Below are 26,815 nucleotides of genomic sequence, written 5' to 3'. Positions count from 1 at the left end.
TAATGGAATTTGTTTTCTCTTCTTTTGTAGGAATCCGGTAAGCCTTATCCACCAGACCTGTCTCGTAGCCCTCAAAGCTTGAGTGACACTGGCTACTCATCTGATGGCATATCCAGTTCCCAGAGTGAGATCACGGGCTTAGTGCAGCAAGAAGGAGAACAACTAAACGAAACCGGAATCGTAGAGCCGAGCCCTCCAAGTCCTTCGGAACTCACTAAGCTGGAAAGCAGCATGCGGCCCCTACTGGAGTCCAAGGGGCTGGCTCAGGAGCCAACAGACAGAGGTAAAACATACCATGAATTACGAGAGGAGCAGAGGGAAAGGCAGAGGCCACGGTCCCTTTCTATCACCCCGGAAGCCTTTGATTCCGATGAGGAGCTAGAAGATATCATGGAAGAAGATGAAGACTCTCTAGAATGGGAGAACCAGAAGGAGCAGAGGGACAGCATGGAATCTTCAGATGACTTCGGCAGCAAGCTACGCCACGACTACGTGGAGGACAGCAGCGAAGGAGAGTTCTCCATCGTACCAACAAGACAGAAAAGCAAAGAACCTCCAATGACTGACGAAGAGTTCATGAGAAGGCAACTCCTGGAGATGAGCGCAGAGGAAGATAACCTGGAGGAGGAGGAGGAATACAATCGTGTAAAGTATAGCGTTGCAAAAAACGGGCACAAGCCTGACTCGGAGAAAAGCAGGGAGGCCGCCTTATCCAAGAGACGCCTGCCTCACAGCTCCGGCAGCATATATGAGGAGGAAAGAAAAGAGCTGGAAAGTACTGAGGGGGAAGACATGGCTGCATCTCAGGGAGGTTTGCGGCGTTTCAAAACCATTGAGTTAAACAGCACTAACAACTATGGCAGAGACATGGAGATCAGCCAAGAGGCAGACATCAGCCTGGACAGAGAACCTGAACTGGAGATGGAAAGCCTGACGGGATCCCCAGAAGACAGGTCAAGAGGCGAATATTCTTCCACCTTGCCAGCAACAACACCCAGTTACACATCAGGAACCTCCCCCACCTCCATCTCTTCCCTGGAGGAGGACAGCGATAGCAGCCCTAGTCGCAGGCAGAGGCTGGAAGAGGTCAAGCAGCAAAGGAAAGCCCGGCATCGCTCCCACGGACCTCTGCTGCCAACCATAGAAGATTCTTCCGAGGAAGAAGAGCTGCGGGAGGAGGAGGAGCTCTTGCGAGAACAGGAAAAAATGCGAGAGGTAGAACAGCAGCGCATCCGAAGCACGGCTCGGAAAACAAAGAGAGATAAAGAAGAGCTGAGGGCACAGAGGAGGAGGGAAAGGTCTAAAACGCCACCCAGCAATCTGTCTCCCATTGAAGATGCATCACCCACCGAGGAACTGCGTCAGGCTGCAGAGATGGAGGAACTGCACAGATCTTCCTGTTCGGAATATTCTCCTTCCATTGACTCCGAGGCAGAGGGGTTTGATGTCATTGCCTCCAAGCTGTACAAGTCTGGCAGCGAGTACAACCTCCCAACATTTATGTCTCTCTATTCTCCAACAGAAAAAACTGCTGGCTCTGGTTACCCCTCCAACAAGCCCCTGAAAAGTGCGGAAGAAGCTTATGAAGAGATGATGAGGAAGGCAGAAATGTTTCAGAAGCAGCAACCATCCCAGCAAAGCGTCTCCTACAGCAACACCTTCCAGCAAGTAGGCTATCGTGGTTCAGAAGGCCAAAATAATTTCGAATACCAATACATAGACGACTACAGCTATGACGGCCGGAATTTAGACTCCTCTCAAGCAGACTATCAGAATGAACTTTCCAAATCTGGGGCAGTTTATGAAGAAATCCTTCAGACATCACAGAATATCTCCAGGATGCATCAATCCTCTTCTCTGGATTTGACCCTTGAACAGGAAGTAAAGAAGAAAGGGAGAGAAGATGCTTATCAAGAAAAGCAGTTTCTGAATGCAGAGAGTGCTTATGAAAGTGGCCCACTCACTCCTGGGACAAGCCCAACCCAGTTGTCTGCTCCTGTCTCCTTTTCCTCCACTGAAAGCAGCGCAGGCAGAATAATCCCTGATGTTCGAGTCACTCAACATTTCGCAAAGGAGAGTCAGGAGCAGCCAAAGCTTCATAGCTCACCCACAGCACCTAGTTCAGTTTCAAAGAGCGTAACAACGCCCTACACGTATGCTAAAGGAACTAGCACCGTCACCACTGTTGTTTCCAGTCCTGCAAGTGCACCACGAATCTACAGCTCTCCGACTTCTCTGAGTGGCTCGGACGCACCATCCGTGTCCACTACTAGCCGAAGTTATACTCAAACAAAAGTAACAGCCAGCTATGGTTGTCAAACAGAAAATATTTCCAGGGTCAGGAGCGTTGCAGAGATTAGTGGGTCGTCAGCAAGAGAAAAACTCCAAAGCATGACTGACAAGTCCACTGGACCCATGTCGACACCTAAAACATATTCCTACTTCAAAAGCTCAAGCCCACCACTTTCCCCTTCTTCTCCTACTCAGAGCCCCACTCATTCTGTTCCTAGAGCTGGGGTGCCACCCAGTTCAGGGATGGGGGTTAAATCAACTGCAGAGTTTTCCACCCAAACCCATAGCCCGGTTCTCGCCTACGATGCCCCCACGACTACCGCTATGTCAACCTCTTCTCCAATGGTAGCTCAAGGAACACAAACTCCCTACCGATCGAGTTCCCCTCGCCTTGCTCGGCAACAATCATCACAAGAATCTCCCTTTATGGTCATCACATTAGCAGCGGATGCAGCCATTCAGACCAAGCCGATTGGCGTAAGTTCCTCCATTTCACCAGCCTCCTCTCCAACTCGGCAAGGCCGCCAGCATAGCTACAGTCAGACAGTAATCCATGCAGCGCAAGTCCAACAAGAGCAGCTGCAGTCCACTTACACGAAGACCCAATCAGCTCTCGAAAGAGCCTCTGCTCCTAGTGCTGCAATGCAGAAAGTGCAAACAACTGCTGCCGACAGCATGCCTGGTGTGTATAGCTGGGGAACGCTGCCTGCAGAGAACATTTCTTTGTGTCGGATATCATCAATACCTGGGACATCCAGAGTAGAACCTGGACCCAGAGCAGTTGGTAGTAATATTGTGGACCTGCGGACTGCAATAAAGTCAGCTCCAATCATTATAACAGACCAAGGGATGGATCTCACATCCCTAGCTACAGAGAGCAGAAAATACTGCCTCACTATGGACCAGTCACCGAGTCGGCAGTCCAGCACCATCCAACCCTTAATTATCAACCTTAATGCCCAGGAACAGCCCCATGCTATCATAAGCACAGCCACCACAGTCAGCATCACTGTTGCATCTTCCATGCTTGTGTCTCAGCCAAAGCATCCTGCGGTCTATGGAGACCCTTTCCAGAACAGAGTGGACTTTGGTCAAGGGACGGGGAGTCCTGTCTGCCTGACACACATTAAGCAGGTAGAACAAGCAGTTCAGACTGGTACTTTCAGAGGAGTTGGTAGCAGCACTGGAATTTCTGCTTCTACGGGCCGTCCAGAAGCCGCAGGTCCACAGCAAGCGAAATTTGCAAGATACAATTTGCCCAACCAGATGACATCCTTGATGAAAAAAGATGCCCTGATCAGTCAGACCAACAATGCACAGAATATTGTGAGTGCCATTCCCAGACCGTTTCCTCAGGACCAAAGTTCAGAGGTGTATAGAGGGATCCCAGTGGAACTGAAAACACAGACACCCCCAGTCACCATTGGGACTAAGAAATCCCAGGTTATGATGGTGCAGATGGATGATATTGCAGCAGGCCCTGTCACCAAACTTATCAAAGAGGAACCTCCTCCCAATGCCTTGGATCTCACAGGGATGAAGCCTGAAAGTCAAATAGCATGCTGTGACGTAGTGTACAAATTTCCCTTTGGAGGCAGCTGCACTGGGGCTTTTAACCCTTCTTCCAAGGTGCCAGAGAAAAATGTTGGGGATGCAGCAAGCGCCGACAAGCCTAGTGGCCAGTACTATGGCGGCAGAGAACAGGAGGTGGCAGAGACATATCCTTATCGAGAACAAGCAGCACCAGGGCCTAATCCGTACGAGGAGCACAGGTTCTACCATCATGGCCTCTTTGGGAGACTGTATTCCTCAATGTCAGATACAAACCTTTCTGAAATGGGCTTGAACTATTACCCAGTTAAGGGAGGGCAGCCCTTCAATGCAGGAGCTGGGGATTCTGCTGTGGATCTGACCACCATGAAACCTCCATACAGCCACAGCTTCACCGAGGGAGGCTACATGGGGCACGGAATGCAGTACGGCTCTTTCTCTGACCTCAGGCAGCCCAGTGACTTGCTGAGCCATTCCTACCCAATACGGAGATATAGCTCGGCCTCCAATATCTACTCTGACTACAGGTATTCGCTAAGAGGGGATCTGGCAAATTTCCAGGAAGCCAGCCTGGCTCATTATAGCGCCACAACAGCCCGCGAAATCAGCCGAATGTGTGCAGCACTCAACTCTATGGACCAGTACGGTGGACGGCATCCAAACAGCTCAGATCTTCTCCAATATGGACAGTATGGGCCAGGAGGGGGCGGAGGCATCTCGGCCCAGCAGGGTGCCATGAAATCAAACATGATGTACAAGCCAAATTTCCCAGAGTCTGGCCAAGGCTATGGAAACCTAGCCCAGTACAACCTCTCCAGATTTGGAGCTGTCAGACAGGGACTCCCTTCCACAGCCACCGTCCGAGCTGCTGATGGCATGATTTATTCAACCATCAACACACCAATCGCATCAACTCTCCCCATCACTACCCAGCCAGCTTCTGTGCTGCGCCCCATGCTCCGAGGCCTATATAGACCCTATGCCCCAGGCAGTATCACAGCTGTCCCTCTGGCCAGCTTGACCAGAGTGCCTCTAGTTGCTCCCAGGATCCCCCTTGCATCCCAAGGTCTGTATCGTTATCCAGTGCCCAGCAGACTCCCAGCGGCTCCCACATCTTCAGTAATGGAAACACCAATGTATTTGGGGAAGCCTGTTAGCACCACTGCAGCCAGTACTGCTGCCAGTAGCGTAAGCCCAGCACCAGTTTCCAAGCCCTCGGCTCCGACTGCTGCCCCCTTGCAAAGGCCTGAGCAGAAAGGCAGAGAGGAGGCTGCTGCAGTGACTTCTGGGGTGCAGAGTACTGTCAGGGATGCCAGCCAAGGACAGCAGCAGCAACAGCAGCAGCCACCGCCGCCGCCTCCACCACCACCACCACCACCAACCCAGAAACAGGCCGAAGCTACCCAGCCCAGCATTGCCAGCAAAGCAGCCACAGAAAGGGAAGAAAAGGAGAAGGAGGAAGAGAGGCAGAGGAAGCAGCAGGAGCACATCCTCCAGATTGAGAGGGAGAGAGTTGAGCTGGAGAAACTGAGGCAGATGAGGCTGCACGAGGAGCTGGAGCGGGAGCGAGTGGAGTTGCAGAGGCACAGAGAGAAGGAGCAGCTGCTGATGCACAGGGAGATCCAGGAGCTGCAGTCCATAAAGCACCAGGTCCTGCAACAGCAGCAGGAGGAGCGCCAAGTCCAGTTTGTGCTGCAGCGGGAGCAGCTGGCCCAGCAGCGCTTGCAGCTGGAGCAGATCCAGCAATTGCAGCAGCAGCTGCAGCACCAACTGGAGGAGCAGAAGAGGCAGAAGAGCACCTTCCCTCCCGTCTGTGACCCTTCGGGGAGGCTCCCTCCCCAGGCCGGGTCAGAGATCACCATAGAAATGCAGCGGACCCTTGCTCAAAATGGGCAATACTGGCCACCCATGAACCAAGCATTTATAGCTACTGCGGCCCCAGGGCAAGACGGGCAAGGGCAGCCTCGCTACCCTGGACTCCAGAGGCCTCTCACCAACTCAGCCTCTGAAATGTCCCTGCAGACGGAAGACCAGTGGGAAGCCGGTCGGGGGATCAAGAAGAGGAACTCCATGCCGCGCCTCCGGGATGCTTATGACAAGGAGCCAGGCCACGAGCCATATGTTGCCGTGAAGAAGATCACAGACAGCAGTGTGCAGACGGATGAGGAAGATGGGGAGGAGCGCTTCTATGCATCCCGCCGGCGGCGGACCCGGCGCAGCACCGACTGCAGTGTGCAGACGGACGAGGAAGACGACGGCGAGTGGGAGCAGCCCGTGCGGCGCCGGCGCTCCCGCTTTTCGCGGCACTCAGACTCCAACGCAGAAAGCAAGCCAGACTCTTCGGCCAAAGGCACGGCTAGCATAGCGATCCAGACCATCAGTGACTGCTCTGTGCAAACCGAACCTGACCAGCTCCACCGAGTGTCCCCTTCCATCCATATCACCACCCCTGACCCCAAGGTGGAGATCGTGAAGTACATCTCTGCCCCCGAGAAGACCCATCGTGGAGAGAGCCTGGCTTGCCAGACGGAGCCGGAAGCGCAGCCACAGCCAGGCATCGTGATCCCCCAGCTCACTGTGCCTACGACGATTACGCCTTACTCCTCCAACATCCAGATCGTAAGCACAGGCCCCCTGGATCCCCATTCGGTCCGACAGCAGGCCTTGGGGAAGAAGAAGCCCGACCCACTTGAAATTGGCTACCAGTCCCACCTGCCGACAGATTCCTTGTCTCAGCTGGTGTCCCGTCAGCCTCCCAAGTCCCCCCAAGTGCTCTACTCCCCAGTCTCGCCCCTGTCCCCACATCGGCTGCTAGAGTCTTCCTTCTCAACCAGCGAGAGGCTCAACAAGGCCCACGTGACCCCGCAGAAGCACTTCACAGCCGACACCACCCAGCGCCAGCAGACCCTACCTCGCCCCATCAAAACCATGCAGCGGTCCTTATCTGACCCCAAGCCCATCAGCCCAACATCAGAGGAGTCTGCAAAAGACAGGTTCTCCTTGTATCAGCACGCGTTGCTTCCTGGTAGCCAGGTAAGATTGCCGCTTGTCTGATAAGTAAGAGAAGTCTGATGATATTTCTGCTTTTCTGTTTAAAGGCCCCCGCTTATCACGTAATCACTGTATGCAGCAGGAATGAAGGAGAGCTGCTTTAAAGTCCCCGTGAAGATAAGACACAACAGGCTTATTGGTCACAGCAGGTCCCTCACTCTCCATGTAAAGCTTGTTTTGCAACTTTCTTCACAGACATGCAAGTCAAATGCATGATGCTCTTAATCATGCTCCTCTCCTTCAAGCAGAGTGCCCGCATTTTTAAACCCAAAAAATTGCTAAAATAAAATAAAACCATGAAGACACTGAAATAATTATAAAATTGCTTTAAGGATTGGTGAGGTAGTAGACATTGACCAGTAAGTACCCACTGCAGCCAGGGGCATAGGAGGGGGGGGGGCGGTTCGCCCCGGATGTCATCCCTGACAGGGGTATCAAAATCCCCCCTGGGCAGATCACCACCATACCGATCGCCCCCCTGGGCGGATCGCTGCTGTGCCAATCTGCGCCCCAGGTGGATCGTCGCCATGCCACTCGCCCTTGGGTGCACGGCATGGGTCCGGGTCCCCAAGCGACTAGCTCTGCTGCTGACTGCAGCCTGCTTTCACTTGACATGCTGAAAATTTCCAGAACCACTTTTTCAGAGTTCATTTCAAGACATTGAAAGGTATATGCATTTTCTATACAGCAAAGGCACTTCCAAACCACCTTCACTATACTTAAAATGATCCCTCTGTCTTAACCTTTAAGAAATGTATTCCCTCTTACTGGATGTTAATGTGTGGTTTGTATATAAGGCATGAATATATATACAAAGTCCAGGCTATCTGAAAAACTGTATTCCCTCATACGAACCTGCCCAGGTTCTGAGATCTTTGGGTGAGGCCCTTCTCTTGGTCCTGCCACCCTCACAGTTATGCTTGGTGGGGATGCGAGAGAGGGCCTTGGGTAATCCCTCCCTGGAGAAGTTATTATGCCTCCCTCCATGTTGTCCTTCCACTGGCAAGTAAATACCTTCTTATTCCAACAGGCTTTTGGGAACTGTCAGCAGGTGCTGTTTTTATTATAATTAGCTGTATGTTTTAAATAGATCTCTGATAGATGGATGGGTAGATAGATATTTAATTTCATTAATGTTTAATTGGTTTTTAATTATTGTATTTTTTTCTATGCTTTTGGCTATTCTTATTTTGTCTGTAAGCCGCCTTGAGTCCCTGTCAGGGAAACAGGCAGGGTATGAATACATTTATTATTATTATACCCCACAGCGTGAAAGAGTCCACTGCTACTCCTTATGTTCCCAGTATGATATCAGATACTAGAACATCTTCAGGCAATCTACAGACATCTTAAAGAGGGGACCATCACATCTCACTCATACAACATTGCAGATTGACATCCTGATCTTCAGGAGCAATGTCTAGTTTTGAATTGTACAGCATCCTTACTGAATTTGTGCAAGAAATACATAATGAACACCATTCCTAACATATTTTGTATATAAAGTATTGCGCTTTTATTATACTTCTCAGCTTTTCCTACCTACCAACTGCAGCAGTTCTTCTCATATAGGATTGCATTATGTCTACCCTCTTACAGCAATCTCTTTTGCTTTGTCTTTAATATATGTTTGATACTCTGTGGTGTGGTTCAGTATCAGCAAGATACTGAACACACCCAAGTCCAAAATAGCAAGTGCTCCCTTTTCTGCATCCTAAAAACCCATGCAGGCAGAGAAGCTGTGTGTTCTCTCCTGTGCCATCTAGTGGCAATAAAGAAAAATAGCCTTTTGTGCTTTGGGAAAAACATGTTGTTAGCTGCTAAGGAACTCCTACGTGGCATCTCAGAGGAACTTTCCCTTCATATGAAAACAAGACATCCATGTGGGAATTGTCATGAGATCTTTCACTTTAGTACCTGCCAGGACAGCTGCGCAAGGGAAAATCGTATCACATTCCCTAAAATGTCCATCAACTCACCTTCGTCAGTCATATCCTTTTCTACACAGACATAAGAAATCTATATTTTGGAAAGCTGATAAATTGCAATGGAAAGGTGCTTCCAGACACTGGGGGGGGGGGTGTTAATCTTGGAAGCATTCTAATTTTCTGGCTCTAGCAGGCTGTACATCTGTATTCTTGCTCTGTCAAGCTCTTGTGGTAGGCAACACAGGTTTTCCAGATAGTCTTAACATTACAGTTTGCAGCTGTGAGAAACCAGTACAAGTGCTAATAAATGTTTTCTATTGCAAAGTGGTCCCAGTCAATAAACCTGCTGTTATGTTTTGAACTAATTGCAGTTTTTAAATGACCTTCAAGTGCAGTCCCCAGTACAGCACATTGCAGTAGTTTAAAAAAAGACTGTGCCAAAACAAGAACAGCATATCAAGAACAACTATCTCTGGCTTAGCTTTGTGTCACTGAGACTATTTGGGCCACTATGGATAAGACTAAATCTAATAGCATCCCCAGACTACAGGCCTGATTCTTAAGGGGGAGTGCAACCCCATCCAGAACAGGCAGCATAGCATCTCCCATTGCAGACAGACTAGAATATTGTACATAAAGGTAAAGGTACCCCTGCCCGTATGGGCCAGTCTTGCCAGACTCTAGGGTTGTGCGCTCATCTCACTCTATAGGCCGGGAGCCAGCGCTGTCTGCAGACACTTCCACACCCCAAATTTATGGGTGACTTCGCTCAGATGTTAACAGCACGGGGACAGAATGGAACCTGGCAGAACACCAGAGACAGAGCTGCAGTCCCCAGCACCACCTTCTGAAATAGTATAGAAAAAAGTCCCCCCAATCTTGACTTCAGACAGCCTTTCCAGAAACATACCATGATTGATTATATTGGTAGCTGCTGAGAGGCCCAGGAAAATTGACAGGGTTTTGCAGTATCCCAACCCTACAACCTGAGTTCGTTCCTCAGGACAACCAATGCTATTTCAATGACAAAACCAGGTCAGAAAAAGGATTCGAGTGGGTCCAAAGAATTTGTGTCATCCAAGAATGTCTGCAGTTGCACTTAAGCAGCTTTCCCCTAAAGGGAATGTTTGTGACCAGCTAACAGAGGGGGGGGGAAGTCTTGTGGAGACAAAGGAGCCTTCTCAGGGAACGACCATGTAACTATTGTCTTCAAGGTAATCAGGATTGCACCCCCCCCCCCTTTTCATGGAACATTTATTACTTCCTGGAGCAAACTGGTCAAACCCCCTCCTGCGTGATATAGTAAGCAAGATGGTCGTACCTAACAGGTAATTGGCTCTGGTCCTTGTCTCAGCAACTGAAAGTCATTTCATAAAAAAGGAATAGATGGCACTCTGGATGTATTCATTGCAGATCCACAAGAATGCAGAGTGCAGGTTGCCACAGATGCAAGCAATTTTATCTTCAGAGTACTTAGTAGATGAGTGATAACAGACATCCAAGGACTTATCCCATCAACTTATGTCCCAGTACCTCTGTTTTCTCCCTCTCCTGCATGCTTTAGACTCACACAGTGTCATTTTGAAACACCAGCTGTATTTACTTGGCTTTTTGTGTCTGTAAATTTGAGTGTTGCATATATCTGAGCAGACACTGAACAGGACAAATATATTAGTTGGGGACTTTTGGCCTGTGAATCTAACTAGGCCTGCCAGACCATTTTGACCAAGCCATGCCCACCTGCCCAGCACCTGATGTCATATATATTGCATCAGGTGTGGGGCAGATAAAAGCGCAATGGGAGTTTGCAAGGCACATTGAAGCCCCAGCTGTTAGGTGGTTGTTGGGGCTTCAAATCACCACCTAGGGATCTCTACAAGCATCGACAATCAACTGGTTGTGGGTGCCTGAAGTGCACAGCCAACAATCAGCTGATTGTTGGGAATCCAAAGCTCATCTCTTACAAGCAGCAGGGACTGGCTGCACTAGGGAAGTCCCCATTGGGAAATCCATAGGGCAGCTGAGGAGGCTAGAGGAAACAGCTTGGATTCAAAATGCTGTAGGAAGCACTCAAAAAATGAGGATTTATCCCTCTGCAAAGAAAGTGGTTTGGATTCAGAGTCCTTCATCCAGCTCTTTGAATCCAATTTATTTCTTCTGGAGAGAGAGAAATGTTCAGCTTTCAATCTTTCTCTTTCTCCAGAGGAAACAGCTTAATAAACTTAGGGCTTACATGCTAATTCCTACATGCTTCCCATGTAGGAATTTTGTAGTGTTTGAAGTGCCCTGCAATAGTCATGAAAAGCATTTGACAGTTACACTTCTGGAATGACAACTCTCCAGAATAGGCTGGCATATATGTCAGCCAAGAGTTGTATTTGGATTTTTAAGGTGTTTTCTTGCCTGACTTTAAGAGACTGCCTCAGTGTGTGAACTGATCATGATGCTCTTGGGCAAATTCTACTGATGAAACGAGTGCTGTTTACATTTTTGATGCAGCGTAACGTCTTAATATATTCCTCCCTTGTCAGTCTTTGGGAGGTGTTCCTCAGTGCAACTGGAGGATTGCCTAAAGCAATGATATCAAAGTTTTGCCATTATTTCTCCATGTCTACTCTGCACACCTCTCTGCATATCCAGTATTCCATGCTGTAGAATAACCTTTTCTGCAGGAGAATTTCCCCAGCAGGTAGACTTGGACATTTCCATTTGATTAACGTTCCAACAATGAATATTTTAAAAGGCTGGACTTGGATTACAGCCTTGGTGTGTGCACATACACAGTCATTTACAGATGCACTCTCAGTGCATCTCCCTGTACACGGTGTTAATATCTTCAATTTCTTGATTAACAGGCTGGGGCCCAGGTTGACAAAAAGCCCTCATTCCCTGAACACCCTCTCTCCAACCCACTTAGCAAAAGATGGAGTCCTCCAGGGTGACCAAAAAATAGCTGAAGGCTGTATTCTGTATGACATAACGGTTGCTTTAATTTTGGCATTTGCTTAGAACACTAGCACTAATTGCAGCATCAGTAATGGCACAATAGTTGGTTAGACGAAGGGTTCCTCTAGAAGAGTTTTTGGATTTGATATCCCGCTTTATCACTACCTGAAGGAGTCTCAAAGCAGCTAACAATCTCCTTTCCCTTCTTCCCCCACAACAAACACTCTGTGAGGTGAGTGGGGCTGAGAGACTTCAAGAAGTGTGACTAGCCCAAGGTCACCCACCAGCTGCATGTGGAGGAGCGGGGAAGCAAACCCGGTTCACCAGATTACGAGTCTACCGCTCTTAACCACTACACCACACTGGCTCTCTCTGTTAGATGCTTCTAGGAGACCCGCCTGCAGCCTCCCCCATTGCTTCCTCCCTCTGCCCCCAGGAACTGGTATTCAGAGGTTCCATTTATTTACCATGACTGATAGCTGTTGATAGTCTTATCCTCCGTAAACCTGTCTAATCCTCTTTTAAAGTCATCACAACATCTTGTGGCAACAAATTCCATAAGCTCATTACGTGCTGTTTGAAAAAGTACTTTCTTTTGTCTGTCCTGAATCTTATCACCAATTAATGTAAATAGTGACCCTGAATTCTAGTTGGGAAGGGGGGGGGTCTCTTTTTTTAGTTATTGTCTCTAGACCATTCAAAATGTTTTTCTCTAGTACAACTTCTACAATATCCCTCTTGTTCACCTGTAAAAGCCTCAACTGCTTTAACCTTTCATGGTGGGGAAGGTGCTATACACTCATCATTGTGTGCCCTCTTTCAGCATTTGCTCCAGCTCTACAATATTCTTTACATATTCAAATACGGTTGTATTACAGCTTTGTACCAAGCCATTACAATACTGACCACTTTATTATTTAGAATCTTGTAAACAACCCTTTATATGAAATTTGTTTTTATCACTGATGCCTCACAATGAAGTGATGTTTTCCCCCTGGCATATATGTGGGTGGAATTTTTTTCTCTCGGTGTTTATCACTTTTCCATTTTCAGTTAACCTAACTTGCCATTTTGTTTTGCCCATTCACTCAGTTTGCGGACACCCTTCAGGACAGGAGTAGGGACTCTGTCAAGAGTTCAACCGTGAGGGAGAGGTCAGCTTGGCCAGCACACTCCCTGCAGGAAATGCACTAGGGAAGCACCACCCAGCAGGACTGAACTCTCTGCTCATCAGCTGATGAGAGGGGTGGTAAATCCTGCTGTTTTGACTGTATACCAGTTCCCTATGGGGACCTGGTGGGCACAGCCAATGCAGAATTCAACCTCGCCCATCAGCTGATTGGCAGGTGGAAGTGCTTTGGGGGAAATTGGAGGTCAAATTGGACCCCCTGGTAGGCCAAGATTGGCCTGTGGGCTGTAAGATCCCTTTCCCTGCTTAAGGAGCTCTTCTCATTCTACATCAAGCCCCATTCTGATTGATATCATCCAAAAACTTGGCCACCTTACGACTTACTCCTTGGCCTGATGTAAATAAGTTAAATCGCATTGGTTGCTATACATATCCTTGAGGGACTCCACTGCTTACTTCTGTCCATTGTGAATACTGTCAATTTGTTTATTCCTGTCTTATGATGCCTCTTCTTTAACCAATTATCATGAGAGGACCCTGAACAAAGGTTAGACTAATAGATTTGTAATTTCCTGATTTTCTGCCAGCTTTAAAAAGTTGATACAGGATTATTTTAAGGAAATTGAGTTTTAATGACAAAGGTCATATTTTAATTGGATGATCAACGATTTCATATTGGGTGTGTGGCATCCGGTGACTTTTTTGTGGTCAATTAGCCATAGACCTTCATCTCTTGCCATCTCTAATGAATACTAGTTCCTGTATCTTCCACAGTGAATTCATCCAGCTTCTCAGTAATCTTCCTATTCTCATTCAGCAATTCTTTCACACCACTTTTGTCTTAACAATCTGACAGTTCCCCAGGCTAGTTTCCTCATTCTAAAGGATCAAAATAAAGCTGTATAGTTTTGAACAATATCTCCCTCAAATTTTATTCACTTGGTTTATTGTCATTTTACATTTGTTTTACCGGAGTTTATGCTCTTTTTGTTTTCCCAATTTGGACAAGGCATCCATTTTCTAAAAGAAAGCTTCTTCCTTTTACTGTTTCCTTGAAGTCTGCTCATTAACTAGGTGGGCATCTTCTTGGCTTTGTTTATTCCTTTCTAATCTGCTGTATAGATTTTATATGAGCTTCTAGTACAGTATGTTTCATTAGCTTCCAAGTGTTCTGAAGACATCTGCCTCTCCCTTTCAACTTCCTTTTAACTAATCCCCTCATTTATTAGGTTTCTTCCGTCAATAACATTATGATTGGCATTCTGGTATTCTGACACTATTCTCATCTTGCTTTTGCCTTCAGGCTTTTCACTTGGGACTTCAAGTACTGCAGGATAGTTATTTATTGTTTGATGAACAGCTTGTGTTTGTTAGCTGACAGAATAAAAGATTAGTACCTCTCTGTGTATCAGCTACTAGCTGAGGATGCATAGTGGTAGTGATGTGTAAAATGTTCATGATCTTCAATATTTTCATGCAAAAACCGTCATTTCAAAGGGTCCACAACTTCCCCTTTATTTCCATTTCAAGATTATTTTCATGCTTCTTCCACAGCTCTCCCCCACCACCTCCACTTCAGCTCAGCACTACATGATGTACTTCAATAGGTTAGACACACATGAGAGATGACACATTTTACAAATGATGCAGACTCAAACTCTTGGCAGATTCATTTGACTCCTCCACGCTGTCATTTATCCTGGGTCACTACTGAAATTCTGTTGATTTCACCAGCACTAGACCTACCTCTACAGTATAAACACTTCTGATTGACATATGGACTGAGAATGTGTAGAACTCACCTAGGTATAGTCTGCTACTGTTTAGGCCACTACAAATTGTATGCAGTAAAAAAGGGAGAAATTTCCCCATTCTTCACCGTGTGGCTTCAAAGCTGCGGCCTGTTTTATGTGCTATTCAGTTCTTCTTGGAGCTGCTGCTGCTGCAGGATCTGCCGCAATTGTCTCTCCTTCTCTATTGACATCCTGCAGCTGAGGAGTGAGAGAAATCCCTGAAAATCAGCTGCTTTGACAGGCCAAGATAGCAATGACACTAGGGTCCAAGAGTGTTCCTTGTCAGCTCTAGAATCTGGAAGAACCAGCTGATACCCACTGATATTTGCTGCCCAAATTTCAGCGGCAGAAATCTCCCTTCTGCAATTGCTGCTGGAGCTGTTGCATGGCTTTTAAAAGACAATTATCTAAGGTGATGTAGGAATCCAAATGCTGCTTGTTGTGTTGCTGCAAAATGGACTGTTGAGACATGTCCTCTCAATGCAGGAGTGCAAGGTAGAAGGCTAAATACGGCTGCATTATAAGTGCACTGTAAGTATCACAAGCTACCAATGCATTGAATAGGTGTGAGGCAGAGAGCAGTGGAACTATGTAAGCCTCTCTTACTTTCTCACAATTTTTCCTTTCCTTCTCATTCTCTGTATCCCTTGTTTCCTCTCTGCTCCCTTTCTCTAAGGGAGTCAAAATACTGGTTAAAAGTGCAATACTTGTAGATGGTTCAGGATGTAAAGGAATCACGGGTTAATACCTGCCTTGAAAATCTCAAAACATAGCAAGGCCACGTTAGCCTGATATATACTGAAACTTTATGAAGATCAAGTTATATCTGGTGCCTGTACAAAGATTTTTGGGAGATCAACAGGTTGGTGAGATCCCAGAAAAATGAAAGTGAGGATCTATCTACACTTTTGTTGTTTAAAGTTAATCCTGCTACATCAAAAGGCTGGCATCCCATATCTTATCATTTATCTTTCTGTTTTTCTCCTGCAATGAAGGCTGACTGCTGAAAGCAATAGAGAAGCAAGAAAGTGTGCTTTCGTGAAACTGCACCATTCCTCCAGGGCACAGGTCACCAACCTTTTTGGACTAGTGGGCACATTATGAAATTTCAGAGAGTTCCAGATCTCACAATGACAGCCATGAAGGCAGGGGTGGCATAACACAAAATTAGATGCCCACCACTGGCAACCTTATTCTTGCCATGGAAAGTCAGCTACGTTCTGCTGGTCCTGATTATGGAGATCCAACACTGACAGATGCTGTTGCTCTCTAATAACAACAGGGAACATTCCCCAGGAAAAAGCAAAAAATATACTAGATAGCCACACCACTCTCGTTTTACAGAATCTTACCCCATAACCTGCAAATCTTACCCCATAACTTTCTTTCTAAGAAGGCTAGAGACACTTGCCCAGGGACACCACTGGTGATCTAGGGATAGCAGGCCCTGTGTGGGGAAGCAGCTCTCATTTTTCAGCAAAGAGAAACGAAAACTGGCTGCTATGAAAATACTCATGAAATGATCTCTGACTGCCCAAAAGCTAATTGTTAATATTTCTGCTCATCAGAATGTCTTCATGTCAGACAGATGACATTTTGCCTGCAAGGCATCCTTGCCCTCTCTGCTTGGCCCAATGGAAACCTGCAGGCTGCATGGCCCTTAGAGGCCAATCAGAGCTACTGATGGAATAGCTGTTATCCCCTCCTCCAAGATCTACACAATAGCTGTCTCTTTCTAGGGCCCTACTGATCCTGTATAGTCATTTCAAAATATGTTACTTGCATGACCTCAGATACTCTAACACTGCAAAACGTTGTTCTCTAACATTGTTAGGGTCTCATATTTCCACTGGTTATGTAAGATCTGCCAAGGTGGTAAGACCTTTGGGGAGATTTCCTTCCACCGGGATTTTACATACTCTTTGGCTTGGGCTTCCACAAAAGCAAGACCAAAAAAAATAATAATCTCAGGATCATCTGAACTTCAAAGACAGTGGATTTACACCTTCAGACTAAATAAGAGTGCCTTTCCCAGACAGACAATTTTTGCATTATTAGAAACTTGCTTTGCCTGCAAAAGCAGAAATCTTCCCAAGATAATCTAAGCAGAGATTTTTATTTTGCCTTTTTTATTTTTTTAAAAAAATCTGTGAACCAGACTGAGTTGATTTTTGTTCTGGCTCATTAGAGAAAAATATTCAAGCTGATTCCTGCTTCTTTCAGAACTCATTTCCTCAATGTCAGTAGCTGTGGTGATTCATATAGTATAATATTGCCATTAACATCATTATTCAATTTAGCCTTTCCAATATTAAGAAGCAGTCCCCCACACACCTGCCCCAAATCATGAGAATTTGTATACAGTATATTTTAGTTGTACATTTTAGTTTTGAAGATAACCACCCAAAGGCTTCCTGAATTGGACATTCTCAGTGGGTGTTTTTGGGGGGGAGGGGGTAAAAGAATGAGGCGCCTCTACTCATATAATGATAAAAGTGTTGTGGGTGCCAGCACAAAATGGCTGCCATGTGCTGCAAATGAATAAAATAAAAAGAAGTGCTGGTACTCTATATCCAGTGAGTACTTTAGCAGAAAAAGCCATGGACATGCTAATCTAGGGCGTTGCCAAATTTCAAAACCTCCATAGAAATACAATTTCGTTAACCTAATTTAATTTAATATAATGGAGAGGGTGAAGCATCATTAAGCAGAATCATTACCATATTGGCCCTAATATAAGCCGCACCCAAACAGTGGTGTCGCAAGCTGGGGGGGGGGGCGGTGCGCCCTGTGTTCCATGTCTGGGGGAGTGACAAAACACCCCCAGGTGTCTTGGCACCCCGCGGGGTGCTTGCCCTGCTGCCCCGGCCCGGGCCTGTCAGCACGAGCAGCCATCGTGCCGCCGCAGGCAAATGTGGAGGATCCTCTGCTCATGGCTGCAGCTGCAAGCAGAGGATCCCACCACCGTCCATACGGATCTCTGGTGGCAGCGGCGGCAAACCGCTACATACAACGCCTGCACTGTTGTATGCATGCGCTGTGCATACTGATGCCACACATGTGCTGTACATAGCAGTTTGCCACTGGCGCCGCTGGAGCACCGTACGGACACGGTGAGATCCCTCCGCTGCCAGTAGGAGTCGCTCACAGCGAGCTGGGGGGCTCCCTCCCAGCCTCCCTCACTCCCCGGCTCGCCATAAGTGGCTACTGCTTTGCTGCTTTACAGCGAGCCGGGGAGAGAGGGAGGGGGACGGATGGGAGCCGTGGCTCCTGAGAGGACAAGCTGCGCAGCTTTGCCAGCACCCTGGCAAAGCAACATAGCTCCCCCCCTTCCCCCGATGGCTTGGGGTACCTGGGAGTCGTGGGGGTGGGGACGCAGAGGCATAGGGAGCGGGGGCAGACCACCCCAGGTTTCATCACTGAGGGGGTGACATTTGGTGCCTCCCCGCGACTCCCAAGCCTACCCAGCTGTCAATGTGGGGGGGGGGGGGTGACAAAAAAAAATCCATACTGGGTACCACCTGGGCTTGCTACGCCTCTGTACCCGAAAATAAGTCACTCCCTTAAAATTCCACAGGTACTCACACCCATTCCATTTTACCATATGTCTGTTTCAGCAACGATATCGTAAAAGCCAGCTTTTGTAAGGTTGTGAATTTAAGCCACCCTTTAACTTTTCACGGTTGGAATTTAAAAAAAATAAAACTGCGGCTTGTATTTGGGCCAATACGGTACATAGAATCATTGAGGATTGTGTGTCAGAGACGGGCAGGAGCATGACAGCTGGGGAAATGTGTGGGAAGAGGAGGCAGGTGGTGGCACAGTTGTCAACTTTCCCCTTTATTTAAGAAAAATTCCCTTATTCCAAATAGGATTCCTCGCAAGAAAAGGGAAAAGTTGACAGCTATGGGTGGTGGTGGGGAGGACCCCTCAGAAGGGGCCAGTGATTTGTGAGGTTCTGAGGAGATTGAGGGGAGTCAGGAGGAAGAAACCGGGGAGTCAGAAACGGGGAAAGGAGGAAGGAAAAGCTGGAAGAGGTCTCGGAAGCTGACCGTTGAGATCCCCTCTCTCCCCACCTCCACTGTATCTCTGCTCAAGGAGAGGCTTGAAGTGAGGGGAACAACTGGTGCTTGCGTGCACCACATCAGACAAGGGGTGGGAGGTAAGAAAACAGGAAAGGGCGAGGCCACACTGTTGCTCCAACTCTCCAAGATAGAGTACTGTTCCGCAGAGGTTGATTTCCTAGGCAGCTAGTTAGCAGGAAGGGGTGTGCATATCCCTTGCACCTTAGCAGCTGATGTAACCAAGTGCCTTGCTAATAAAGAACTAAAATTCCTGTCGCTTGTCCTCATTGGTCTGGCTGCATGTGGCATCCTTGTGACTCAAGTGCTTCTGAGTCCTGGTGAGTTTTAACAACCATTAATGTGCAAGGTTACACTTTGTCTCCATCACAAGATTAGAGCCAGTGTGGTGTAGTACAGTGGTACCTCGGGTTACATACGCTTCAGGTTATATACGCTTGAGGTTACAGACTCCGCTAACCCAGAAATAGTACCTCAGGTTAAGAACTTTGCTTCAGGATGAGAACAGAAATCGTGCGGCGACGGCACGGCAGCAGCAGAAGGCCCCATTAGCTAAAGTGGGGCTTCAGGTTAAGAACAGTTTCAGGTTAAGAACGGACCTCCGGAACAAATTAAGTATGTAACCAGAGGTACCACTGTATTTAAAAGTGTGGGATTAGGACCTGGGAGACCAGCGTTCAATTCTCCACTTGGCAAAGCTCACTTGGGCCAGTCACTCTCTCTCAGCCTCACCTACCTCAAAGAGGATTGTTGGGGGGGTGTTAAATGAGGGGGAGAATCATCTATGCCACTTTGAGTTGAAAAGGGTGAGGTAAAATATGAGATATATATAATGGGCCTGCCTTAGAAGATAGGAACCCCAGAAGTGTGGGCCACTGTTGAGTAATACACCCACCTGGTAACTAAAAATGGAAATGTGTTCTTTCACACACATGGTTACCTGCTATCTAAATTAAGCTTTCCATTACCTTCTAGATTTCAACCCTGCAGTCAAACACCCTCATTCGGAAAGTGAAACGGACACTGCCTAGCCCCCCACCGGAAGAAGCTCATCTCCCTCTGGCCAGCCAAGCTCACTCACAGATGTACATGCCGGGCCTCATGCAGAAGGGAGTGGCAGGGCCAGCCATTCAGGTGACGAAGGCCAGCCTCCTGAAAGACATTGACCGTGACTTGAAGCTAGTGGAGCACGAGTCCACAAAGCTGCGGAAGAAACAGGCTGAGCTTGATGAAGAAGAAAAGGAGATTGATGCCAAACTGAAGTACTTGGAACTGGGGATTACGCAGAGAAAAGAGTCTTTGCTGAAGGACCGGAACGTCCGTGACTATCCCTACCTGAGATGCTTGGGGGAAAACAGGGATTATATGTCTGACAGCGAGCTCAACAACCTACGACTCTCTGGCTATGAGAGTCTGACCAGGCCTAGTACTGCCCCTTCCAATCAATACGCTGACTTTTCCAGTGCACAGTACACATCAGCCTCCTCTTACACCCCATATCAGTACTCCTCAGGACAAGCTGCCCCACCAGCCCCAGCCGCATTCCAACAAGCAAGGTTTCAGCCTCCACACTACCCCTCAGCAAGCAATGTCCCTGCGCAGAACGGATTCCAAGCAAGCCAGATGCCTGCCTACCCTTCCCAAACGACATACCAGAGTCACAGCTTTACTCCAAGCACCGGGTATCAGTCTGAACAGGTTCTGCAAAGTCACCAAGGCTTCCGGCCACCTTACCAAGCACAGACCACGTATCCCAGTCAGACACCTCTGCAGCCAGCGCAGAGCGCTCTTTTCCAGACCCACACGGACACACACACCACCTCCCAGAAACCGCGGCAGACATCGCTAGCTGACCTTGAGCAGAAGATGCCCACCAACTATGAAGTAATAGGCAACCCCACTGTGGTCATCTCAGCCGCAACTCCAGAAGTGACATACAGCACCACAACTGTGACCAGCAGCTACGACCAGTACAAGCCGCCAGAAGGAAGGCTGGTGGACAGGAGCGGCGTAGCTCAAAGTCCCTCAACCAGCTATTCCTCTGACTCCCTCTACACCAACCTGGAGCAGAACATTCCTCGGAACTATGTGATGATTGATGACATCAGTGAACTAACCAAAGAGAGCACCTCAGCAGAGGGCCAAAAAGGAGATTCGCAGTTGCAGAGCAGCAATGGGCGATATATGAAAGAAAAGAGTGACTTCACAGACACAGATGTCTCCAGCAGGCCTTGTTGCTACCCTAAGGGAGAAGAGTCAGAGGAGGACATGTATGATCACCACGGCCCTGACCACCGTGGGAGAGGCTACCATAGGGGTCCAGAGAGCAATGGGAGGATGTCGGGTAGCTCCGGCTCCTACTACTACGGGGACAGTGATTACAGGCACTCCACTCGCCCAGACAAGCCTGGGTCCACCATGGGAGTGCAGAAGCACTCTTCCAAAAACTTGGCCCCAGCTGTCATCTCTTCCAAACGCAGCAAGCATCGGAAACAAGGTATGGAGCAGAAGATCTCGAAATTCTCCCCTATAGAAGAAGCGAGAGATGTGGAATCAGACTTGGCCTCTTACCCAGCAACCACGTCAGTCAGCAGCAGCAGTGTGGCATCCAGAGCAAAGAAGATGCAAGACGACATCACATACGGCCTCAAAAAGAATGTATATGAACAGCAGAAGTACTATGGTGGGTCTGCCAGGGATACGATGGAAGAAGATGACAGGGCATACAGTGGCGGGCGATCCAGATCGTCTGGTTATGTGTCGGAGAGAATGTCGAGCCGTGAGATCAGGAGCAGGTCCTACGAGAGAGAGAGCATGGAGAGGCCTCAGAGAGGCAGTTCCAAACCTTCTTCCCTTAGCATGAGTCAAAGTCGCGGGCGACCTCCAATTCGCACACAAACCTCAGAAGAAGAGAGCCCCATCAGTCCTTTGGGGAAGTCCATGGGCGTATCGCGGTCCTCAGGTGGGCCTCTCCCTCAGTCTGCTGGGGACAGCTGCTCTCAGTTCTGCTCCAGTCACTCATTGCCTGATGTACAAGAACATATCAAAGATGTGCCAAGAACCCACTCTTACAAGCATGAGGAAGGTTACATCATGGATGATTCACACTGTGTTGTTTCAGACAGTGAAGGTAATGGCTACCTGTGGTAACTTAACCCCAGAGCATGCCCAAGCGGGTCATATTTGCAAGGACAATACCACAGCCTCCATTTCCTTGCCAGGTGCCTTTCTCCCGCATTTTGCTTTCTGTTTTGGTGGTTCTGTGTTAGCATGCTGCACTCTGCATGTCCTACTGGTGCTCTGCTCACTGCTTGTTCAGTGTGATACTGTGCTATGATTCCTGTTTATTTCTAGATATCTATTTCCCAAGCGGCTACTGTGGCATATCCTGTGTGCATGCGATCGGTTCCTTGCTTTCTTTTAATCCATTGCATGGCTTCATCCTGGGGTACATTCCCAACTGTGGATGAGGGGATTGACTGTGATTTGTTTTTGGTTTCTGAAGCCTATCACTTGGGTCAGGAGGAGACAGACTGGTTTGATAAGCCGAGGGAACCTCGTTCGGAGAGGATGAGGCATTATGGTGGCCACTCCTCATCCTCCCAAAGGAGGGGTCCAGTTAAGCACACCTATCACGACTATGATGAGCCCCCGGATGAAGACATGTGGCATCACGATGACTACTCTCACCCGCGACACTCCTCTTCCAAAGAACACAGGCACCATGGAGACTACGGGAGGCATTCGTCCTCCTCCCGGCACTCCACCGATGACCTGCCAAAGAGGTCATCCAGGCAACATCCAAGAGATGCTGGCCGCCACGAGTCACGCGGACATGGGCAGCCCTCTTCCCAGAAGAAGGCTCAGCAGGCCGATATAAGAGCGCAGCCAGGTTATCCTTCCAGCTCCTCAGAGTACTCCCAGCAGTCTCGGCAGCCGTCAGGCTACCATCATACCTCAGAGTCCCAAAAATCGCAGAGGCAGGTGCAACATGGGCCGCCATCTCAGCAGCCAAAATCGGAGCCTCTTTCGCACCAACAGCAGCAGCAAGCGAGGCAGCAGCAAGTTGGGCAGCAGCAGCAGCAGCCATCATCCAGGCAGCAGCAGCCGTCAAGCAGACAGCAGCAGCAGCAGCAAGCAGCTCCCTCGCAACAACCTTCTCAGCAACAGCAACAGCAAGCTAGGGTGCAGCAGCAGCAGCAGCAGCAGCAGCCACCGCCAGCAGGAACCCAAGCCCAGCCCTCCTCACGGCCAGCCCAACAACAGCCTGGCCAAGCCCAGCCAGCAGGCAAACCCCAATCTGCCCTCCAAGCACAACCTGGCACTCACCCAGCGGGACCAGTAAGTATCTACGTGCCTTTGTTCGGGGTCAGTTATACAGTAGGTCCCTCAGAGCTGACCACAACTTGTTTTTCCCCACGTCGGGTGAGAGGGCTGGGCTAAGCGATGGCCTGTTCTGTAGTACAGGAGTCGCGCTGGGATTGCCTCACCTTAGAATGTCAAAGCAAGGAAATGTGCATTTGTGGACTGACTAGGTCACTGTGGAGAATGGAGTCTTCCCAGCAGAGTAGTGGTTCATGGAACTAACAATAGGCTGCAGTAAGTTACAGAGGGGGCAGTTCGGACAGAGACAAAGAAGAGCGGAGGGGAGAGGAAAGGAAAGGAATGCACTTAAGGGAATGGCCTTTGTATAGGAGCTTTATATGTAGCTTTCTTGATGGAGATCACAGGCAGTACCTCAGGAATCCTAGAGGGTGGGGAGTATCTGGTGGAGAATAGGGTGGGTGGATAAGGATTGCTGTGAGACAGCCAGGATAACCTGGCAATTAAACTCTAGGAAGAAGGCTAAGAGAAAGACCCCAGGAGATGGGCTTAATTTTACCATTATTCATTCTCATATGCATTAAATAAATACATAAATCACTGTTTGCTATATTACAGTCTAAAGCAGAGCAGATGGATGCATCCAAACCTACCACAAAAGTGCCACAGGTGGGGAAAGCACCCCAAACACAGCCACTGGGAGCAGCAGCAGGAGGTCAGTAGCTCCTTTCCAGCACCTGCAATTGTATGTGTTTTCCTTAAAAAGGGAGGCAGCACCAGTAGTTCAGTAGGCTCAGATCTCTCTGAGGGACGATTAGATTGAAGTCAAAGGGAGTTCCAAGACCATTTACTGTGGGTGGGGGGGGATGTCCTACCTGAGATTAAGAAGGCAAATGCTTTAGGTCATTTAGCCATGCTTGGCCCCAGGGTGTAGGCCAGTCAGCATAGAATTAATTCACTTGAAACTAGTATTCTGTATGTCATAGAAAAGATAAACACAAGTAGAATGTCCAAAAGCAGCCTCCAGCTTCATTCCACATAAGGTACAATAGGTTCGCTTTGCATAGCTGTCAAAAATAAAAGGCTTCCCACTCCTTTCTCATTAACCAATTGGGGAAATGACTGCAAATTGAGTTGTCTCATCATTCAGCTCCAATTTAAAATACTTTTTTCACCAAGAAGTTTTAGTCGTTTCTTGTGCCTGTCATACTGATATCTCACCAACACATTGTGCATCTTGGTTAACACTCTTAGAAATAGTGTGGCCATCATTTTCTGGTGAAGGCGGTTAGACAGAGATTGGTTATGGCCTATGAATGTGGGGCGGGGGGTATATGCAAATTGCCAGTTGGACCTACCCTTGGTGATATGGGAGGATATATATTTAAATAAATGCATATATGCAGCTAAATAAATCCATACAAATCAATTTCTCTTTCTCCAACAGGCATTAAGATAGGTTCCAAACCAGCAGGTGCTCCCACTTCTGCAGGGGCAGCGACTGGACTGCCAGGAGCTGAGGGAGAGAGCGTCTTCTCCAAAATCCTGCCAGGAGGGGCAGCAGAACAAGCAGGCAAATTGACAGAAGGTGAGAGGTTTCAGAGGCATCTTTCTTGGGCGCCCCATGTCAAAGCATGCGGGATTTGCTCCTGGAGACAGCTCACCTGTCTTCATGCTTGCACAGGTGGATTTGTTCAACACTTCTTTCAGGACAAATGGCAGAACTGCAGGGCAACTGCTGATTCAGACCACTGATCCGTCTAGCTCAGTGTTATCTACACTGACTGGTAGTGGCTCTCTAGGATTTCAGGCAGGAGTCTCCCTCAGGCCTCTCTGGAGCAGGCAGAAATCTGAAGCTGGGACCTTCTGCACTCACAGCAGATGCTCCACTGCTGAGCCACAGCCCTTGTTCTAATTTACACCTATGTGAGAATACAAGAAATAAGAAGCCAGCAAGAAAAGTAAAAGCTGTGAAGACGAAATCAAAACAAAGAAAATGGGGATTGGGTGGTAGAACACTGAAGGAAAAAGCCACGTTAGCATAGCAGACCATCAACACGGCAGGCCATAAGTGCTCACTTGATGATGAGGATCACTAAGGGCTAAAATAGAATTGCCTTATCCCAGTGGCCAGCAGCAGCTTTCCAACAGCTCAGGCCAACCCTTCTGTTGGGAGATCCTTTTTTACTTGAAATGCCAGGAAGTGAATTTCCTTCTATATGCAAAGCATGTAGCCATAGTCCCTTCCTGTGTCACAAACAGAGATGTGGGGACAGAGGGTGATAACAGGGCTGGCAATGTGAAGGCTGATAATATGGAGGAGGGGCTCTTGTGAAATAGAAGAAGGGCCCTAAAAACTGAAGATCCAGCGGGAAAGAGGTGAGTGGGGAAAAGATGCAGCCAGTCTTCGGTACCACATATGCTGATGGCATTTATTTCTCTTATCTTTACTCCCATAGCTGTGTCAGCTTTTGGCAAGAAATTCACATCATTTTGGTGAGAGAACATCGCTGGGTGAGTCACTTTTTGTTGTGGTAATAATAATTTATTTCTTGTACCCCACACATCTGACTGAGCAGTTCCAGCCAGTCTGGGTGGCTTCCAACAAAGTACGGTATATATACACAACCCTCAATGACATTACAGCTGCCAAGCAAAACCCCTGATACATTTCATCTTCTCTGGCCATTGCCATTGAAAGAGGTCCTGGCGTAATTTCCTGTTTAATAGCTTGGTTCAACTTCTGTTCCTCAACAGGTGCCTTTCATTGCTGCAGCACCCTAACATCAGAGCTGTTAATCCAAGCACCCCCTTTAGTTACTCTGACATTTTTCTTTTTTTTCTGCACATGTATATTTTTCTTTCCTAATAGCCATATCTTTTTCTTATGTGTGTCTCTCTATCACCCCGGCAGGAGTTTGGGAGAATAAATGGAGATCTCATCATTGCACTGGAAAAACCTATGAAGAATTCATTGGAATTCAGTCTGCCGCACCAGACTCTGGGTATAACAGTGAGTGTCACCTCATTGCCTCCATTCCTACATTCTTCTGAGGGTGTGGATGAGATCAGATACTTGGCTTTCATCAAGGCTCAGAGATGGCCCCCAAGATACAAAGCCCAGAGGAGATATTTCTTTTACCTAGTCATATGATATCCTGCTTAGCTTATGGCAATTTGTCTGATAGTTTAGGTAAGCCGTGCCACTTCCAGTCAAGAGTATATCCTGTTGCTGCTAAATGTTTGTTTAATGTCCGCAGCATGCTACACACTGTACAGACTTAGAGAAAAGAGACAGTCCCCATTCAGACTTCTTACAGTCTGTATTAGGTGGATATAGCTAGTGGGGGCAGGGGAAGGCAGGGACTGACACGGAGGAGGAAATGAAGGTGCAGGTCGGTGTGGCTAGGATGGTTTCAAAGAATCATAGAGTTGGAGGGGATCCTGAGGATCATCTAGTCTAACACCCTGCAATGCAGGAATATGCAGCTGGCCCTTACCAGCATTGGCGTTATCAGCACCACACTCTTAACCAGGCTTCCTCAACCTCGGCCCTCCAAATGTTTTTGGCCTACAACTCCCATGATCCCTAGCTAGAAGGACCAGTGGTCAGGGATGATGGGAATTGTAGTCTCAAAACATATGGAGGTCCGAGGTTGAGGAAGCCTGCTCTTAACCATCTGAGTTTGGGAAAGGCCTTGTTAAAGGAATCTCCTTCCT

The 26,815-nt window shown here is 48.0% G+C and overlaps 2 protein-coding genes across 5 annotated transcripts in view; one reads left to right on the top strand and one right to left on the bottom strand.

Annotated features, from left to right (window-relative positions):
- Window positions 1-26,815, bottom strand: part of LOC310672389 (taste receptor type 2 member 39-like) — a 185,994-nt gene that overhangs the window by 83,494 nt on the left and 75,685 nt on the right. The window lies entirely within an intron of this gene.
- Window positions 1-26,815, top strand: part of BSN (bassoon presynaptic cytomatrix protein) — a 191,370-nt gene that overhangs the window by 157,679 nt on the left and 6,876 nt on the right. For 2 of the 4 annotated variants that reach the window (XM_083429269.1, XM_083429270.1), the window contains exons 5-11: window positions 31-6,876; window positions 19,748-21,902; window positions 22,278-23,113; window positions 23,714-23,810; window positions 24,543-24,683; window positions 25,555-25,609; window positions 26,013-26,108. In XM_083429269.1, the coding sequence (XP_083285395.1) occupies window positions 31-6,876; window positions 19,748-21,902; window positions 22,278-23,113; window positions 23,714-23,810; window positions 24,543-24,683; window positions 25,555-25,595 (10,116 nt within the window). In that variant the 3' untranslated portion in view covers window positions 25,596-25,609; window positions 26,013-26,108. Of the gene's footprint in view, window positions 1-30; window positions 6,877-19,747; window positions 21,903-22,277; window positions 23,114-23,713; window positions 23,811-24,542; window positions 24,684-25,554; window positions 25,610-26,009; window positions 26,109-26,815 lie in introns of all 4 variants that reach the window. The other 2 variants (XM_083429267.1, XM_083429268.1) reach the window with 1 other exon arrangement.

The sequence above is a fragment of the Podarcis tiliguerta genome (assembly GCF_965153285.1).
Source record: "Podarcis tiliguerta genome assembly, chromosome: 2".
Lineage (NCBI taxonomy): Eukaryota > Metazoa > Chordata > Lepidosauria > Squamata > Lacertidae > Podarcis > Podarcis tiliguerta.
This window is presented reverse-complemented; position numbering and strand designations above follow the sequence as displayed.